The sequence below is a fragment of the Pteropus vampyrus genome, unplaced genomic scaffold (genome assembly GCF_000151845.1).
Source record: "Pteropus vampyrus isolate Shadow unplaced genomic scaffold, Pvam_2.0 Scaffold194, whole genome shotgun sequence".
Taxonomy (NCBI): Eukaryota; Metazoa; Chordata; class Mammalia; order Chiroptera; family Pteropodidae; genus Pteropus; species Pteropus vampyrus.
In genome coordinates, this window is record NW_011888975.1 from 641,201 (window position 1) to 658,638 (window position 17,438).

The window sequence follows — 17,438 nt, forward strand, 5'->3', positions numbered from 1 at the left end:
TCGGTATTTAGGGATGAAGCCATGATGTCCCAACTAACTTTCAAATGGCCCGGGGCCCCCAAAATGTGTATTGTGTGTGAAAGAAAACCAAAAATGTTAACCGTGGAATGAGAGTAGAGGTGTGTGGATAGTTGACTTCTCTATGGATTTGAAAATTTTCAGAGTAAGAAGGGAAAGCGTGAGGTTTTTACTAACTTTATTCTATGAAACGTCAAGTTTAAAAAAGGCAGAATTTCTAAATGGACGTGTCAATATACTGAGATGTTAAACAGACGTGCCCAGGTAGGTTAACAAATGCAAGTTTATCTGTTTCATTTTCATGCCAAGTCTATATATTCAAACTGGGGAGGCATCGAAAACTGGAAAATCAGTAGGTGGCAACATAAGCACAATAACTGGAAACACGGAGCTGAGCACGGCTGCTGGTGGGAACCGGGGAAGCCTTGGTAGTGAGGGTGGGGGTCGGGGGTATGTAGCGGCAAAGAACAGAAAACTGTTTTCCTGTATACGCCTTATAAAACTATTTAATTCTTCAAATGTCAAGCATGCGTAACTCAGTATTTTTAAAAATCCAATTAGAACCGTTTTACTTTGTACCTTTGGTCTCGCTGCTCCCTCGGTTTCCTCTTCGTTCATCGGTGTGAGAGCTTTTTACTTAACATCAGAAGAAGTAAAACGGGGCGAAGCGGCAAGGACGCCGAAAGCCTTTTCTGTACAGACGCGGCTCCGCTTCTCCCCGCACAAATCTACTCCTCGCGAGAGTTCGTACTTACGTGAAAGTTCAATCGGCTTGCGGGCGGCTGAAATGGGATCAATTATGTCATGCGATGCTGCTAAAGTTAGTTTTTAAAGTGGTAAAAACGTGAATCTATGTTCAGACAAACGAACTTGTAAGTTCTCCTTCAAAGAACAGAAGAGTCGGCAGTTAATAAAGACAAGTGTTCAGATTTATTTGGAAATTCACAGTTTCTAATGGCACTACAGCTCCGTAGTCACACACTGAAAGTCATCTTCCCACAAGGCTGGACGCGCCACACGGTTGTGACTCCCGCCCGCCTGCTCTCGCCTGGACCTCTGTTCTCTGGGTTTCTATACAATCAGGCCCTTGTGCTCTGAATGGCTAATTGTACAGACTGGAAAAAAAATTGAGTCACCTAAAACATAATGTTAACCTAAAGCAGCAACTTAAACGAACAAAAAAGGCTTTAAATAAGTCACATTACAAACAATACCCCCAGAAAGGTATCCGACAAGTTTAAAAATAGTTATTACTAAAAGTGCTCAATAAGTTATAAGTTAAGTCTTACAACACAAAACGGTCAATTCTCTCTCTTCCAAAAAGAAACTTTCCACGTTCACTCATTACTGTACAAACACATACCAAGAAATTATTTTACTCAAAGGAAAAGAAGGACAAAATGCAGCAGACACAGTGACGTCACACGTGAAAACCTCTGCACATCGGTAGCCAATACAAAGGGAACATCAGGGCTGCCAATCCCTTCGGACCTGACCAACTCGACAAGGCTCCACGAACTCACTAGCTGGTTCTGCGCACGTGTCCACAAGACGTGATCACAGCACGCGAGGCCTGGACTCATTTGACAAACCTTCACATTTTCTAATTGCAGTAATAGAAAGTCTGGAGGAATAGTGCTTATTGTGAATGTTCAAAATGTAATGTAGCCAAAGAAAACCTTTGCAAGTGGTTAAATGTGTTGAAAAGGTGAATTTGTAAAAAAATTTATTTCGCAAATACTAGTCATCTGTAAGAAAAGATCTTATAGTTTTGTTTTCCTCATTGTTAGTAACTAAAAAAAAAAATCTAGTGTGAATAAGTTAAATGAAAATCCTATTAACAGTATCACCTTCTACCTGAAAGAACAGACTGTAAAATTCCAGCAAGTGTGCGTTTCCAGTGAGTTCGCTGAGCAGAGGTCTGGCTGGCAAGTCTTCGGGATCTCTACACTGTCTGACCCACACCGCTGAACTCCAGGCGCAGATCACCTTAAAGCCTTGTAGTGTTTGTAGCTTCGAAAAACTAACGAAGTTATAAAAGAAATCGAATGACAGAGAAAGTTCCCGCTCCTCTTCCAGTGGCATTATAAATAGACAAAAGGCACATAAATATGGGAAGGTGCAAGAAATAGGAACAAAGCTAAAGGAAGAGGTTTAGGCTTCCATTCCTATCCCACCCCAGGAACCGGGCGTCCAAATTATTTTGGCCCAGCAATGGATCTGTGAAAAACACATCTTATAAAAGGTCTGCCGCTGTCCCTGTGGAAGTGGTCGGCCGTGCGCAACCGCAGCTCATTAACCAAGACGAACACAGCCCCACCTGCTTCTTAAAAAGGCCGAAACCATAATTTCTGAATACTTTTCCCATTAATATTTTCTCCCTCCCCCGAACCCTTCAAATACCACAGACTGGTCTCCAGAGAACAACAACAAAAAGTCTCCAGTATGAAAAGTCCGACTGATTCTAGATCCGCCCCGAGACCGCTGTGACACCAAACGTCCCCACGGTGATCTCCTTGTTCCCCCTGATGATGTCGTGCAGGCTCGGCAACGACCCCGACTTAGTCTGTATCAGGGTTTTTAGCAACTTCCCTTGGTCTTGGACTTTGGAGCGCCTCCGTTTTAAAGCCCTCTTCTCAGTCTTTGTCTTTTGGGACTGTCCATTGCACAGACTCGTGCAAGCTGAAATGCCACAAAAATAAGACTCTTCCGACTGTGACGACGTTTCCGAGCTTCCCTCAGACGGGGGGCCCTTGTGAGAAGAGTGATAAACCCCTCCCATGTTAGAAAAGTCTCTCTGGTTCGTGAAGGGCTTCCTTCCTTTTATGTCTCCGTTGGCCACAGGGTGCGGTGGCTCTGCCGGCTTTATGGTCTCGATCTTTTCTGTTTTGTACTTGCAGCGTTTCTTCTGTAGCGTGAGTAAAAACAAGGGGCAGGAATTAGACCTGAAGGATAGTTAACAGTCACCTGAATGAACATGCAGAGCTGAGCTCATGGAGGAAAGTGCCACCTCCTGGTGAAAAGTAAGACAGTGTCGTGGACGGCACAGCACACTGCTGTGTTCTGAGGAGATACCATCACCCCCTTCTTATTTAGTAAATACCAATTGAATCTCCCCCCCGCCACCTCTGAACCCAGATTCAGGGCGTGGTGACTGACATCTGAATGCCTAGCATGTGCCAGATGCTACACGAGCTGCTTTCGTGTATATCTCACTTACTAACCCTGAAAGGTGAGGGTTTCAGCCCTGACATTTGGGTCCTTGCTCAAGTCACGACACAGGAAGTGGCCAGGCTGGGACTGAATCATAGGCCATGAGGCTCTAAAGCCCACGTTCTTTCACCTGCAGACAATCGCCTCTCGTCGAGATGAGCACAGTGGACCGCGCTGTGAGGCGCACGGGCGAGTGCCCGCCCTGCGCTGGATGTGCCTGGCGCCCGACGCCTAACGAGTACCAGCCAGGGGCCAGCCGGCTTTCCCTGAAGGGCCACAGCAACTACTTGAGGCTTTGCAGGTCACATGTTACGTCTCTGGCACATTCTTCTTTATTTTACAACCCTTTAAAAATGGCTCCGAGCTCATACGACACAGGCCACAGGCCGGATATGGCTTATGGATCGGTTTGCTGACTCTAAACACTTTTTTACATCAGTACCAAAGAAACAGGAATGTGAGGGCTACTGAAAAAGCAAAGCTTTCAACCTATTTCTTCATCTACTACCACATAACACACCAATGCACTTGAAAACAAACAAAATATTACCTTTTTTTCTGGAGAGAACTTGAGGGGTTCTACAATGTACAAAGCATTTGGGTCTACTATAAGTAAGAAAAAAAAAAAAAACAGATGTAAAGGAGATTATGCCATGATTAAACGCTACAAAAACATTATCACTTAGAGACTTTTCCTAATAGAACCGATAAATACAGATGCATAGCAGGCTGCCCACGTACGTGTGCACCGTAAATTAGGAAGCTCAGGCGGCAAGGCGGGGGACGGCACCCTTCTCATGCTGGGCTTCACTGGTCACCTCCCGACAACTTCCTTACATTTTACATAACAGCTGGCTATCGGCCAACATAGTACGGACCCTCTGTGGGCCCAGTCCTGCCCTCTAACCTGATGAGGAAAATGACATTACCCAGAAAGCTCAGATCATCTGGATTTCTCCCTACAAGACTGAACTCGACCCTGTGGCACAAACGTGGGCTAACGGGCAATGAGCGGTTGTGAGCATGTGAAAGTCAGAGGAACACACACACACAGGCCTAAGAAGTGTTTTCCTAATTGCTTATTATTATCATTTACTATGATCAAAATGATGAAATCCAAAACCTAAAAACAGCTGGAACATGCAATGTAAATGACCAAGCGATCATGAATAAAACACTCTGGCACGGTGAGTAAATTAGAAATATTAGTTTCTGGTTTCTAAACTTTCATTTAACACATTCAAGACAGCCCTACGCCCCTCACCTCCACGCTGACAAGGTAAACAAACATATAAAAGAGGGACTGTGAGACTTTAGTCCTCGTCAAACAATTAAAGAGTGAGTGATTCACGGCATGAGGCAGAGGTTTACAAGCAGCAAATTCGCTATAAAACTTCAGACACGAATCTACCAGTGGCATGATTCAACAACATTTTTACATCATGTCCTAGAAACTTACTGAAAAAGTCATCAAATATATAAAAATATTCAAACATTCCTCCGAATAGTCATTTCTATCAGATGACTAATCTCACTCAAATTGCTTTTTATAAAAACAAGATGTCTGCTTTTGGAATGGCCGGCATTATGCATATCAACCTCTCCAATGAAAGCAACTAACACGAAGTAGCCCCCAGGCCAGAGCTGAAGGCCTGGAGGGAAGTAGGAATCTGAACAGTCAATGGACACAAAGCCTCCTTGGTCCTGACAGGGCGTGTCAATGCAAGAAGCCTGCGAACCTTAGTTCTGAGGGCGGAAAGAGGGGACCCGTTAGAAGTTGAACCTCGGGGCCCACCCAAAGCAGTTTCTAAGACACCCTCCCCGTCCCCACAGTAAGTGGGGACGCCGGGGCAGGGAACTACAGGCCAAATTCCCATCACCTGATGATCCAACAACCTCAAGTCATGGCTGTAAAGTATTCTCGAATGTAAAGCAAACAAATTCTCTCTGGAATAAAGACCTACATTCTAGCCCTCGAATTGCCCCTACAAATAATTCTCAAAGAGAAAGACTAGCACACAAAGATACACAACACCTTGAGCAAGAGTCCGCAGAGACAACGAACAGATTCAAAAGAATTTAAGATATCAGAATTATCATGAAAGACTATAAAGACAGTTATACTTACTATATTGAAATAAAAACAAGCTTGAAAATATCTGTGGGAAATAGAAAATGCTTAAGAAAAATACTAAAAGAATTCCCAGAAAGGGAAAACATAGTAAGTGAAATTAAAAATTCAATGGATAAATTTAATAGCAGACTATAGATAGCTAGAGAATGTGAGGCCTGGAAAACAGAAGAAATTACCCGAAATACAGCACAGGGAAGCAAAAGGGTGTGAAACCAGAGTATCAGGAGACAAAGTGGAAACAGGGAGAAGGACTAACACAATTAAATAGAGATTCTGAACGATCATGAGGCAGAGGTAATATTTTGGAGAAGAAAATAATAGCTAAGACTTTTCCAGAATGATAAGATACCAATTCAGACAGTCAAAGAGCCCAACAAATTTAAACTTGAGTAAAAAAGAGATGTGCCTGTATTCACAAAAAAAAAAAAAAAAAACAACCTATAAATGACTAAAAGGCAGAGTGAAGATGCTCAGCCTCATCAGTAATCGAGTAAATAAAATTACAGCTGCCATGAGGTTAGCACTGAAACTTGACCACTCTAAGTGTTTACTGGAAAGAATGTAGACTAATGGGAATTCTCACCGTGCTGATGGAAGCATCAACGGACATAGCCACTGTGGAGATATTTATTATTATAGTGTGAAATATAAGCGTATCCTACAACCCAGCAATTTTACATCTAGGCAATATTCCTAGAGAAAATCATGCGACTATGTTGCAGTGTACAAAAAAGGAATGTTTACAGCAGCATTATTTGCAATAGCCCTAAACCGTAAGCAACAGCAGAATGGGTACATACTTGTGATTTAGGCAGTTACTAAAATACTGTGTAATATTGAAAAGGGAATGCAATCACGTATGTGAACCTTACAAACAGAATGCTGAAGGAAAGAAGACAGACGAGAGTACACATAGTATAATTCCATTTATCGAACGCTCTAAACCAGGCAAGATTTAAATTATATTGTTAAGGAATCCACATTGATGGAAAAACCATTAAGAAAATAAAAATATGATTATTTCAAAAGTCAAGGTAGGTACACCTCCAGAAGACCAACACCAAGAGTGTTGGCCTTGCTCTACTTCTTGATCTGGGTTTTAGTGACAGAGGTGTTCACTTCATAACTACTTGACAAGTTGTATATTTTAGTTTTATGAACTTTTTATAAATTTCACAATAAAATGTGTCACAAAAGTCAAAACAAATTTGGTCCATCTGGCCAGTCAACACAAGTGACAGAAGTGCAAAATCAAAGTATAAACACACAACTTCAAATGTTTAATAAGGTAAGGAATTGTTTAATTTGCCAATTTTGTATTATTATATATCAACTTTGTACAAAGCACTAAGCCTTATATAAAAATAAGACATGGGACATTACAACAAATGCCACAGAAATAAAAAAGATGATTAGAGGCTACTATGAACAACTGCACTCCAACAGACTGGAAACCGAGCGCTGGACGAATTCCTAGAAACACACACCGACCAAAACCGAGTCACACAGACTGATTGGCAACAAGGAAGGAGACTGAGTCAGTAATCGAAAACCTCTCAACAAACAAGAGCTCAGGACCAGACGGCTTCACCAGAGAATTCCACCAAACATTTAAGAAAGAATTAACACTAATCCTCCTGAAACGTTTCCAAAAATTTGAAAAGGAGGAAACACTTCCAAGCTCATTCTATGAGGCCGCCATCACCACGATACCAGAGCCAAAGGCACTACAAGAAAAGAACACTATGGACCAATATCCCTGATGAATACAGATAGAAAAATCCTCACAAAATACTAGCAAAATGAATTCGATAGCACATTAAAAGAACTATACACCATGACCAAGTGAGATTTATTCCTAAAATACAAGGACTATTCAACATATGAAAACCAACCAATGTAAGTAACATACCACAATAACAGAATAAAGGACAAAAACCACATGATTATCTCAGAAAAAAGCATCTGACAAGCATCGACACCCTTTCATGATAGAAACACTCAAACTAGGAACAGAAGGAAACTACTGCAACATATTAAAGGTCACTCGTGAAAAGCCCGCGTCTAACACAACACTCAATGGTGCAAGATGACAAGCCTTTCCTCTAGGACCAGGAACAAGGCAGCTTCTACCTAACACAGTACAGAAGTCCCGGACCGAGCGATTAGGCAAGAAAAGCTGTTTAATGGACATACAGTTTCAGATTTACAAAGTGAAAAAGTTCTGGAGATGTTTCGATTAAAAATTTCAGTTATAAAAAGATATATTAGCCAAAAGAAGAAAAAAGCAGGAAGGAGGAAGCGATTTACTAGTCCTAAGCAAACATACACAAGATGGGTGTTAAGTCTGTAAACTTTTGTGGTAACAGCAAACCAGTAAAGCTCAGGAATGATTACTTGAATGATTTAATCAACTGAAGCATGCTTGTCAGTTACTAAATCCTAAAGGAGAGAGAGGCCAATGATTAGGAAAGCGCTCCTAACTGACATATGTAATTAGCTTGGTTATTTTAATATTGCTATGAGGATAAGTCTCTGAATACACACTATTTAAAGTGCCACATAGAAAAGTTTGATGTAGGAAAACGTCCACTGAGTACACATCCATTCATTTAAATTTAAGTATTTCCACTGAGTGTTAGACAACAGAATGCCGTTATAGACTCTGGGCTATAAAAAAGAGAAAGACTCGATTTTTTTTCCAGAAATGCCTTGTAGTCCTAAACTAGAGACAAAACGAATCCTACCTGTACAGGAAGAGGAAGCAGATAAGCACAGGATGCTATGGGAGCACATTCAGGTTTTCCATATCTGCTGAACTTTCTCAAACATCCCTTTCTAAAAAGAAATACTTCTAAACAGGGGCATGTGCAAACACAGCTACCAACGGCTAATTAAACTCGGCCCCCTCCCCACCCTCTGGGCTTTTAGGAACAAAGACAGAAATAAAGTGTGAAAATGATAAGGTGGCTTTGGCGTAGCACAGACACAAAGGTTACTTATACCCGCTGTTTGCTGCAGATGGTCCTGAGCACAACATGGACATTATACAGATGCCACAAGCAAGCCGGCTTCGATTTAGATAAACAGACTGCAAATGCACAGAAATTTACCTTCTTTACCAGTTAACTGTAGAGACTTGGACCTGATGAGTGGGAAGGAAGTTCTCCTTTTCAAATTCATATCATCATAGGAAGAGAAACACCTAAGACATTAAGAAACATCATCACTGGGTACAATGAGTAAACTACATGTAATTTACTCTGTAGTGGGGGCTACATGGGGACTCATGCCACAAGAGACTCATCTCTAAGGAAATACTCCACTGCTTGCTAATAGATGCAAAAAAACACTGAAGGATCATTCTCTAAAAAGTACAATATTAAAATACCTATTTCCTCTCCCTTTGAATTCCACATTCAAGCATCTTTCACTAGCAAAACATTTCAGGGTTTTTTCTGCGCTGTTAGTGTTTTCTCTATTAGTCTACAGAGCCTCCCAGCACAGAACCATCTCACTAGTTCCAATGATGTTTTTAATGTTTTGATTTCAAGAGAATAAGATGGGGAAAGAAATGATCTCAGTATCAATTTATCTGCTCCAATTTCTCAAAAATACAAGGAGCATAGTTAAAAAAAAAGAAAGCTGAGAAATACGATGCCGACGTTACCTTTTAGGGCTCGGATACTGATCATTTTTAGGAAGTTTTGAAGTGTCATCTCCATCAAAGTGAGAGATGTTTCGACAACGTTGCATACACAGCATCAGTCCCAAGACAACACAGAGAACCAAAGATATGACGAGATAGCTTTGTCGATCTGAAACCTGAGATGAGAAGGGGATGATAATAATGCTTTAAGAATCACACCAGAAAAAATACAGTGGGATTTAAGTTTCAAAGGACAAATCATTTTAAACATTTTTCAACGGGCTTCAAAACCACAAATGCAGGGCATGATCTTTACAAATGGACTACTAACTAAGGCGTTTTGTTTTTTATTTTTCCCCAGTTTGAAAATTACCAATCTATGAAAAAGTTTGAAAAACTGTACGATGAACACATTCCTGCCTTTCAGCAATTTTTAACGTTCTATCTCATTTGCTTTGTTCTTCCATCTGTACCATCTCTTTACGGGCAGGAAAAAAAATCATGCTTTTACCTAGCCTTCCCACCTTATGAAACGGAAACACCGATCCTCCAGTTATTTAAGCCAAACCCTGGGGACCACGCATCCAACCTGGCAGCGGGGCTTGTCTTCCCTCCTCTTGAATACATCCGGATTCGACCACCTCACGCTGTTCTCTGCGTCTCTAAGCCCAGCCCAGCCTGCATCACCTCACCCAAGCTGCTGCACCTGCCTCCTAACTGGCCTTGTCCCTGCTCCCGCTCTCACTGTTCCCTGGGACGAATTCGCCACAGGGCAGGAACTGGGGACTTTCTGGTAATGCTGTCTGGGAGCCGATCCATGTCACTTCTGTACTCTATACTTCCCAATGGCTTGCAACAATTATAATAAAATCCAAGCGCTAAATGCCTCTGAGGGCCTGTGTGACCGGGCCCCTGCCACCACCCTGACTCGCTTCTCTCAGCCGCTCTGCTCCAGTCACACCGGCTTTCTTTCTGTCCTCAAACACATCACACTGTTCCCAACCTCGGGCCCTTCGCTGGGCCAGGCAGCGGTCTGTCTGACCCCAGCCTCTGTGTGTCTAACTCCTCCTGAGCACCAGTTCTAGCGCCGCGTCCGTGGACAAGCTAGACGTCCCTCCGGTTAAAGCAGCCACTCCATCCCTCCCCTCGCCACTCCGCACAGACGCACTGCGTGCTCTCTCCTGCCGTCCTGCGCATGGCTGTATCCCCTGTCCCCCCGGAGGCCCTGTGAGGCCAGGGACTAGTCCCCGCTGTATGCCCCGACCTGGGGCTGCACAGCTCATGCCTCACATAAACTGGCTGCTTGAAAAAAATTTGTCAAATCAATGAAATATTTGCTTTGTTAAGCATCTTAAGCCTTTGAGAACTGAAAATGAAGTACGTTTTGTAACTATCGATAGTTTGCAAAAGGCCTAAAAGAATGGCTTTATAACTAACTGTATTTTAGGTAAGACCAAAACTATGAAAAAGCCATGTTTCCAAAAGATTATGATCTTTACAACTTTATAACGTCACATTCTGGTGTTCTGAAAAGTTTTCAACAAATGACAATTTTGTCTTAGATACTTATTCTTAAGAAGCCTGCCTTTCCGACAACCTCTCTCTCTGTGTCTTACAATTCCAATAGTCACAGTTACCTCACGTTTTAATTCTGCTACTGTTGCGGATAAGTTTGAAACCAGCTGGGTCATGTTGGTCAGTTGTGCCTGTAACAACTGGATGGATTCAGTTTGCCGCTGATCCTGTGATGAAGGAAGAAAAAAGTATTACTTTTCTTTGTGCTTCATCTGTACATAAACTAAACTGTAAATAAAATAATCTGGAAAAACTAGTAAGTTCTTCGGGTGGCGGAGATACTAATAAGGAAAGCTCCTAATGAATGAATATCATAAACTTTGAGTAGAAATTTAAAATAACAAAAGATACTTCAAGAATCTCAAACTGTTCAAACCTCCCCCTTCCCCTGAAAAACCATTTGCCACTCACTGCTACCATGTAGAATATTGTCTAACAGAAGTTAATCAATTACTTTTCAAGTTAATATGGGCTCCATATGTATTAAACCACCATATAACCAGCTATGTGCAAGAGTCACTTTGTTAAAAACGTGTCTTTAAACCAAAGCAGTTGGCATAAAGACATTTAGAAAAAAATCTGAAGACTGTTTTCGGATACAAAGCAGGGTCATACCAAGGTTTTAAGCTTTCTGTTTTATAGCTTATTAGGCTGGAACTTAAGATATCACAGAGTCAAAAACTTACAAGTGATTACCTAGTCAATGCTAGAATCTATTGCCAAAGAAAGAAATTCACCCATCTTCTCAGCTCTGAATTTAGAACTTTAATAATCACTAAACGTGTATTTATTTAAAATATAATAGGTTTATAACCATGAGTATGATGCATATTTTAGGGAATTATGCATCTTACTCATGGTTATAAACCTATATTAAGTAGAATGTACTGAAAAATTCAGCTTATTAATGAATTTTGGGAGGAGAAAAAGGGCAGGAAGAAGCCAAGGAAATCAAACACTCTAACTTAGGACCCCGTATGATACAGCTATGTAACTCAAGTTTTTCAAATTTAGACTTAAATGAATTTTAAGTTACAACTGTGTATTAGTGTGTGTCGGGAGGGGTGGGAGTGGGAGGTAGGTAGATATAGAAAACCACAATAAAACTGTGTGTGTTTGTGTTTGTGCGTGTGTGGTGGGGGCGGGGCGGGCAGGGAGATACGTAAAACCATAACAAAACTTCCACTTACTCCCCTCACTATGATCCACGACAGAACCTTCTACCCTACTCCATCTTTTTAAAATGCTGAACATGACTCATTAAACTGTTTCTTTTGACTGACATTTGAAAACACCAATAAATTCTAGACAGTTATAAACATTTAAATAGATCGGTTAACACTTTGAATCAAGATTTACTTCCGACGGTGTTAATAATATACAAGTTTATTTGAAAGTACTTAAACAAGTCTTTGAGATATTAGGCACAGATACTGCATATAAAGCAAAGAGCAAATATACAGGAGAAATCGCTGTATTAACGTTAATGAAGAATTAAGTGAATACTGTGTTCATGGGTCAGAAGACTTAATACTGTTAAGATGTCAATTTCCTAAATTGATCTATATAAACTCGAAATAATCCCAAACAAGATCCAAACAGTTTTTTGGATCAAAGCTGGAGGATTCACGCTATTTGAGTTCAAAGTTACTATCCAGCTACAACACAACAGTGCAATATCAGCATAAAGACAGACAAATAGATACACGATACAGAAAAACGGCCTAGAAACATACATATATATATGGTCAATTGATTTTTATCAAAAGTGCAAAAGAAATTCAGTGGAGAAAAGAGTCTTTTCAACAAATGATGCTAGAACAAAGGGATATTCATGTTTCCCATCTCTCTCCCCGCCAAAAAAAGAACTCTGATCCATACCTTGCAGCACGTAAAAATTAAATCATAAACTTAATATAAACCTAAAATTATAAAATTTCTAGAAGAAAACAAAGGAATTAATCTTTGTGACTTTGAGTTAGGTAAATATTTCGCAAAAAAAGAGAAAAGGTAAATTGAGCCTCGACAAATTAAAAATTCGTGTTCTTGAAAAGATACTTTTAAGAGAATGAGAAACAAGTAATGAACTGAAAGAAAGTATTTGTAAAGTCCACCTCTGTTAAAAGACTTGTATTCTGAATATGTAAGCAACTCTCAACCTCAATAATAAAAAGAAAACCAACATGGGAAGAACTTTTTATAGAACCACAATTATAAATATGTCGAATATTGAGACTAAGATGCAACTAAACTCTCTCCTCACCTCACCCCATTTCACCATCCTTTAGTCCCAAATAAATTTTTATAAAAGTATAAAATTTCTTCATCATGGTAACACACTATAAAAACTTATTAACAAACATCACGGTTGGTGCAATACCGAAATCATTCCCTTAAAATCAACAAAACGAGAATGAACACTATTGCCAGTCCTATTGCATCATGGTACAGCTCTAGGCAAGAGATGAGAGGCAGAAAAAAGGAGAAATAAAAGGTATAAGACTTAGGAAGAAACAGCGCTGTTCTTATTTGGAATCAATTAAGATTATCTACAGAGAAAAGCACGAAAGATTTTAGAGATTAACAAAGTTACATAAAAGTCGACTGCGATTCTACACACATATATACACATGCAAATCTTGAAATGTAATATGAATAATGCTCGAGAAAATTTTCTCTAGAGGAGAGATTAATGCTAAGAGCTAGATAATTTTCTAAACATGACTATTATTATATAACAGGATTAATCATTAGCTATCAGGAGAAAAAGTGAACCAACATTACTTATCCTTCTTACCAGAATACTCTACAAAATTCAATGGAAATTTAAATAAAAAGCAAATATGGCATGAAGATGACCAACCTGCTCCTCTGCTATTCTCGAAGTATTCTGAAGTTTTACTATTGTTTTATTGAAAGCCTTCTGCATTTCTTCCATTTGTTTTCGGTACCTGTGGAGTAGGAATTGATTAAAATTAGCTTTCTTATTTAATAATTTATTACTGGAAATGCACTTTTGATTTCAATATATGAGACAAATCCCTTTCTGAAAATGACTCTGACTGAGGCCTGTGCAATACAGGACCACTTACACAGGTAGACTAAAGAGGTCCCTTGAGGTATTTGCTACCTCAACATCAATTCTACGCATCTCAGTGCTATATAATATTTACTAGTTGTACACACGGTCAATTAATGTACAACAAAGGAGCCAAGAATGTACAATGGGGATAGGACAGTCTTTTCAATAAATGGAGTTGGAAAAACTGAACATGCAAAAAACTGAAACTGGACCACTATCTTACACCATACTCAAAAAATTAACAGAAAATGAATTAAAAACTTGAACATAAGACCTAACACCATAAAACTCCTAGAAGAAAACAAAGGCAGTAAGCTTCTTGACACTGATCTTGGAGATGGGTTTTTGGATTTGACACCAAAGCCCAGGCAACGAAAGCAAAAATAAACGAGTGGTACTACATCAAACTAAAAAGCTTCTGTATAGCAAAAGACACTACCAACAAAATAAAGAGGCAACCTACGGAATGGGAACACATTTGCAAATCACATATCTGATTAAGGGGTTAATATCTAATGACATATATAAAGAACTCACACAACTCAACGGCAAAAGAAAGAAAGAAAGAAAACCAAAAAAACCCAAACTGATTTAAAAATGGGGAGAAGATCTCAATACGCATTTTTCCAAAGACAGATGGCCAACAGATACATGAAAAGGTACGCAGTGTCACTAATCATTAACGAAATGCAAACCAAAATCACAATGAGATATCACCTCACACCTGTTAGAACGGCAATCATCAAAAAGACAAGAAATAACACTTGTTGGCAAGGATAAAAGGGAACCTCTGTGTATTATTGGTGGGAATGTAAATTGGAGCAGTCATTATGGAAAACAGTATGGAGGTTCCTCAAAAAAGTAAAAATAAAACTACCTTATGATCCAGCAATTCCACTTCTGGGTATTTATCTGAAGAAAATGAAAACACTAACTCAAAAAGATATATGCACCCCACCTCCACCATGTCCACTGAAGCATTATTTATAATAGCCAAGATATGGAGGCGATCTTAGTGTCCACTGATGGATGAAGAAAGAAAATGTGACTCTCTCTCTCTCTCTCTCTCTCTCTCTCTCACACACACACACACACACACACACACACACACACACACACACACAACACACAGAGGAATATTATTTAGCCATAAAAAAGGAAAAAGTCTAGCCATTTGTGCCAACATGTATAGATGGACCTTGAGGGCATTATGCTAAGTGAATTAAGTCAGACAGAGAAAGACAAATACTGCATGATCTCACATGTGGACTAAAAATAAAGAAAAAATGGGGGTGGGGGGAAACCAATTCCAAACTCAGATATAGAGAACAGACTGGTGGTTTTCGGAGGCAGGGGACAGAGGGTGGGCCAAATGGGTGAAAAGGGACAAAAGGTACAAACTTCTGATCATAAAACGGTAAGGCATGGGAACTTAAAACTCCTAGAAGAAAACAAAGGTAGTAAGCTCCTTGAATGGATAGAATGGTGATTATAGTTATAAACACTGTATTACATATATTCAAAAGCTGCTGAGAGAGATGTTAAAAGTCCTCATCACAAGAAAAAAACAACTTGCAACTGTATAGTGACACGTGTTAACTACACTTACTGTGGTGATCATTTCTCAATATATACATATATTAAACCATCATGCTGGACACGTGAAACTAATATGTTGACTATATCTCAATTTAAAAAAAGCTTTACTAGTGATTTCTGTGGTTCTCTCTGGGGGTGCAGGTGGGCGTGGGCAGAGGCAAGAGCAGGGACGTAGGAGCTAAGTGGGCATGTGCACACACACGCACATGCGCGCACACACACAAACACACACAATTTGCCAACTGAGCATATGTACAGCTTAGAAAGAAACCGCCTTCTGGACATGATGACTGCCTTAGTGACATCTCAGTAGCATTTGGTTTAAGAAGAGCTGGAAGAGGTAAGTGTTTTGGAAACTCCGGACACTTAGTGCCCAGGCAGGTACAAAATGTTGGAGGAGGAGTCTTAAAGACAGTGTATACTTAAGAGATTAAAAAAAGAGTAAGTAAGTTTAAGAAATGGAGAACCGTGCCCGGGGTCTCATCGCTGACGGGCACGTGGCACCGCCTCCGGCTCAGAGGAGCCCACGAGCATGATGATGACAGCCAGAACCAGGATTCTCGGGGTTGTGCTGCCTGATCGTCCAGTGCAGTCTTGTCAAGTTCCGCTAAGAGCTTGAAGGTCTACAGACTATAATTTTTCCCATGAGTGCCCTGAGAATCAAAGAGTCAAAGTGGCTAAAGATAAGCAACAGAAGAAAGGAGAAACCGGTAATTCAAACTTATCGGCCCAATAATAAAGGTGCTACGACACTGAGTACTTCTAAAAATGAACGTCGATTCTTTAGGTCACCGATCAACATCCAAGTAACCTTATTTCTCTCTCCAGCTAAAATGGCGCTTACTATTATATCACCAGATAACTAAATCCTCTAGTCACAGATCGCATGCTGCCATTTACCTCACTGCACGAGGTGGACTGTGCTAATTCATACTAAAGCTTACCTTTGGCTCAGCTCCTCCAGATAGCGACCACTGAGAGACATGTTGACTTCTAAGGCTTTAATACGATTATTGAGTCTCATAAACACCGACTCCTTTTGGTTTGAGCCATGCACAAGGTTCCCATTAGCATATCCCAGATCTGTAGAATTTTGCAATTCGGCATAAAAATCTGTAGCTGTCCTCTGCAACCCCCTTAAAAGGGCATCTTCTGGAGACTGTTCTTCCTCTTTTACTTCAGGTAATGAAGAAGAATCCACGACAGGAGTCAAAATTTGCTTTGGTGTGTCAGCTGTGTTCATTTTGGCTTCCCCGTCTTCACTGTCTGGCACAGCAGCTGTGTTTACAGGTGGCACTACTGTCTCAGATGGCTTTGTGAAAACTTGCACGGAGTTTCCATCTTCTTTAACAGTACTGTCCATGACTTCGTTAAGTTTGTTTGTTTCATAGATCACAGCTGGCTTCTCTACAGAACTAAAACTCTCAGACTTCTTTTCCGTTTCATTATCAACCTCGACAGAACTCTCTTGAGGAATCACTTGTGAAGGTACGTGTCCTGCCTCATACTGAACAGGCTCAGATAGTTCTATTTTAGATAATGAATTGATTTCTGGAGTAACATCTAAGAGAAGAGACTGAGAAAGAGTTTGAGGATGACTCGGTTCAAGTTCAATTGCATCTACAGTGTGATTAATCAAATCACCTTGGTGCACACTACTTAAGTCACCTAGAACAACATTTTCAGCTTCCTTTTCCTTGCCCTTACTGTCCAGTTCTCCACCTGGAGGCTGCAATACTGAAACATCTACTGGTTCTGCAGGAGGCAGTAATGGTGGTTGAGCTGACTCGAGATAATCTTTCTCTTTACTCACAGCAGTTCTGCTGCGTTGCCGATAAAGAGCCAGTCTAACTGAACACCATTTATATATGTATTCTGAAAAACTAGAAATGCAACAAATCGTGGTCAGTTCACTGCAAAATATTTGTGTCTCTGACTCAAACCAGGGCGATGATTCATCTTCCTGTTCACCACTGCCCAGAAGGGTCACTGTAGACGGACTTGCCTCCTCTTCGTCCTCTTGAACGAGTTGTACGATGGGGCTTTCTTTTGGAGTATCTGGTGGTGACGGCTCTGTGTCATGGCCATTTTCTTCACTGGTTACAAACCTGGAAATACATACCTTAATTACAACTCGCTTTAATTAGAAATCTAAATTTATGTTTAAG

At 40.4% G+C, this 17,438-nt stretch overlaps 1 protein-coding gene across 4 annotated transcripts in view; it reads right to left on the reverse strand.

Moving 5' to 3' along the window:
• Positions 1–925: 925 nt before the first annotated feature.
• The window catches only part of SUCO (SUN domain containing ossification factor), a 46,202-nt gene continuing 29,689 nt past the window's right edge, over positions 926–17,438 (reverse strand). For all 4 annotated transcript variants that reach the window (XM_011371700.2, XM_023537560.1, XM_011371699.2 and 1 more), the window contains 6 exons: positions 13,453–13,540; positions 10,652–10,756; positions 9,036–9,190; positions 8,479–8,570; positions 3,782–3,837; positions 926–2,926 (listed from right to left, as the gene is read on the reverse strand). In XM_011371700.2, coding sequence (XP_011370002.2) covers positions 2,483–2,926; positions 3,782–3,837; positions 8,479–8,570; positions 9,036–9,190; positions 10,652–10,756; positions 13,453–13,540 — 940 coding nt within the window. In that variant the 3' untranslated portion in view covers positions 926–2,482. The remainder of the gene's footprint in view (positions 2,927–3,781; positions 3,838–8,478; positions 8,571–9,035; positions 9,191–10,651; positions 10,757–13,452; positions 13,541–17,438) is intronic.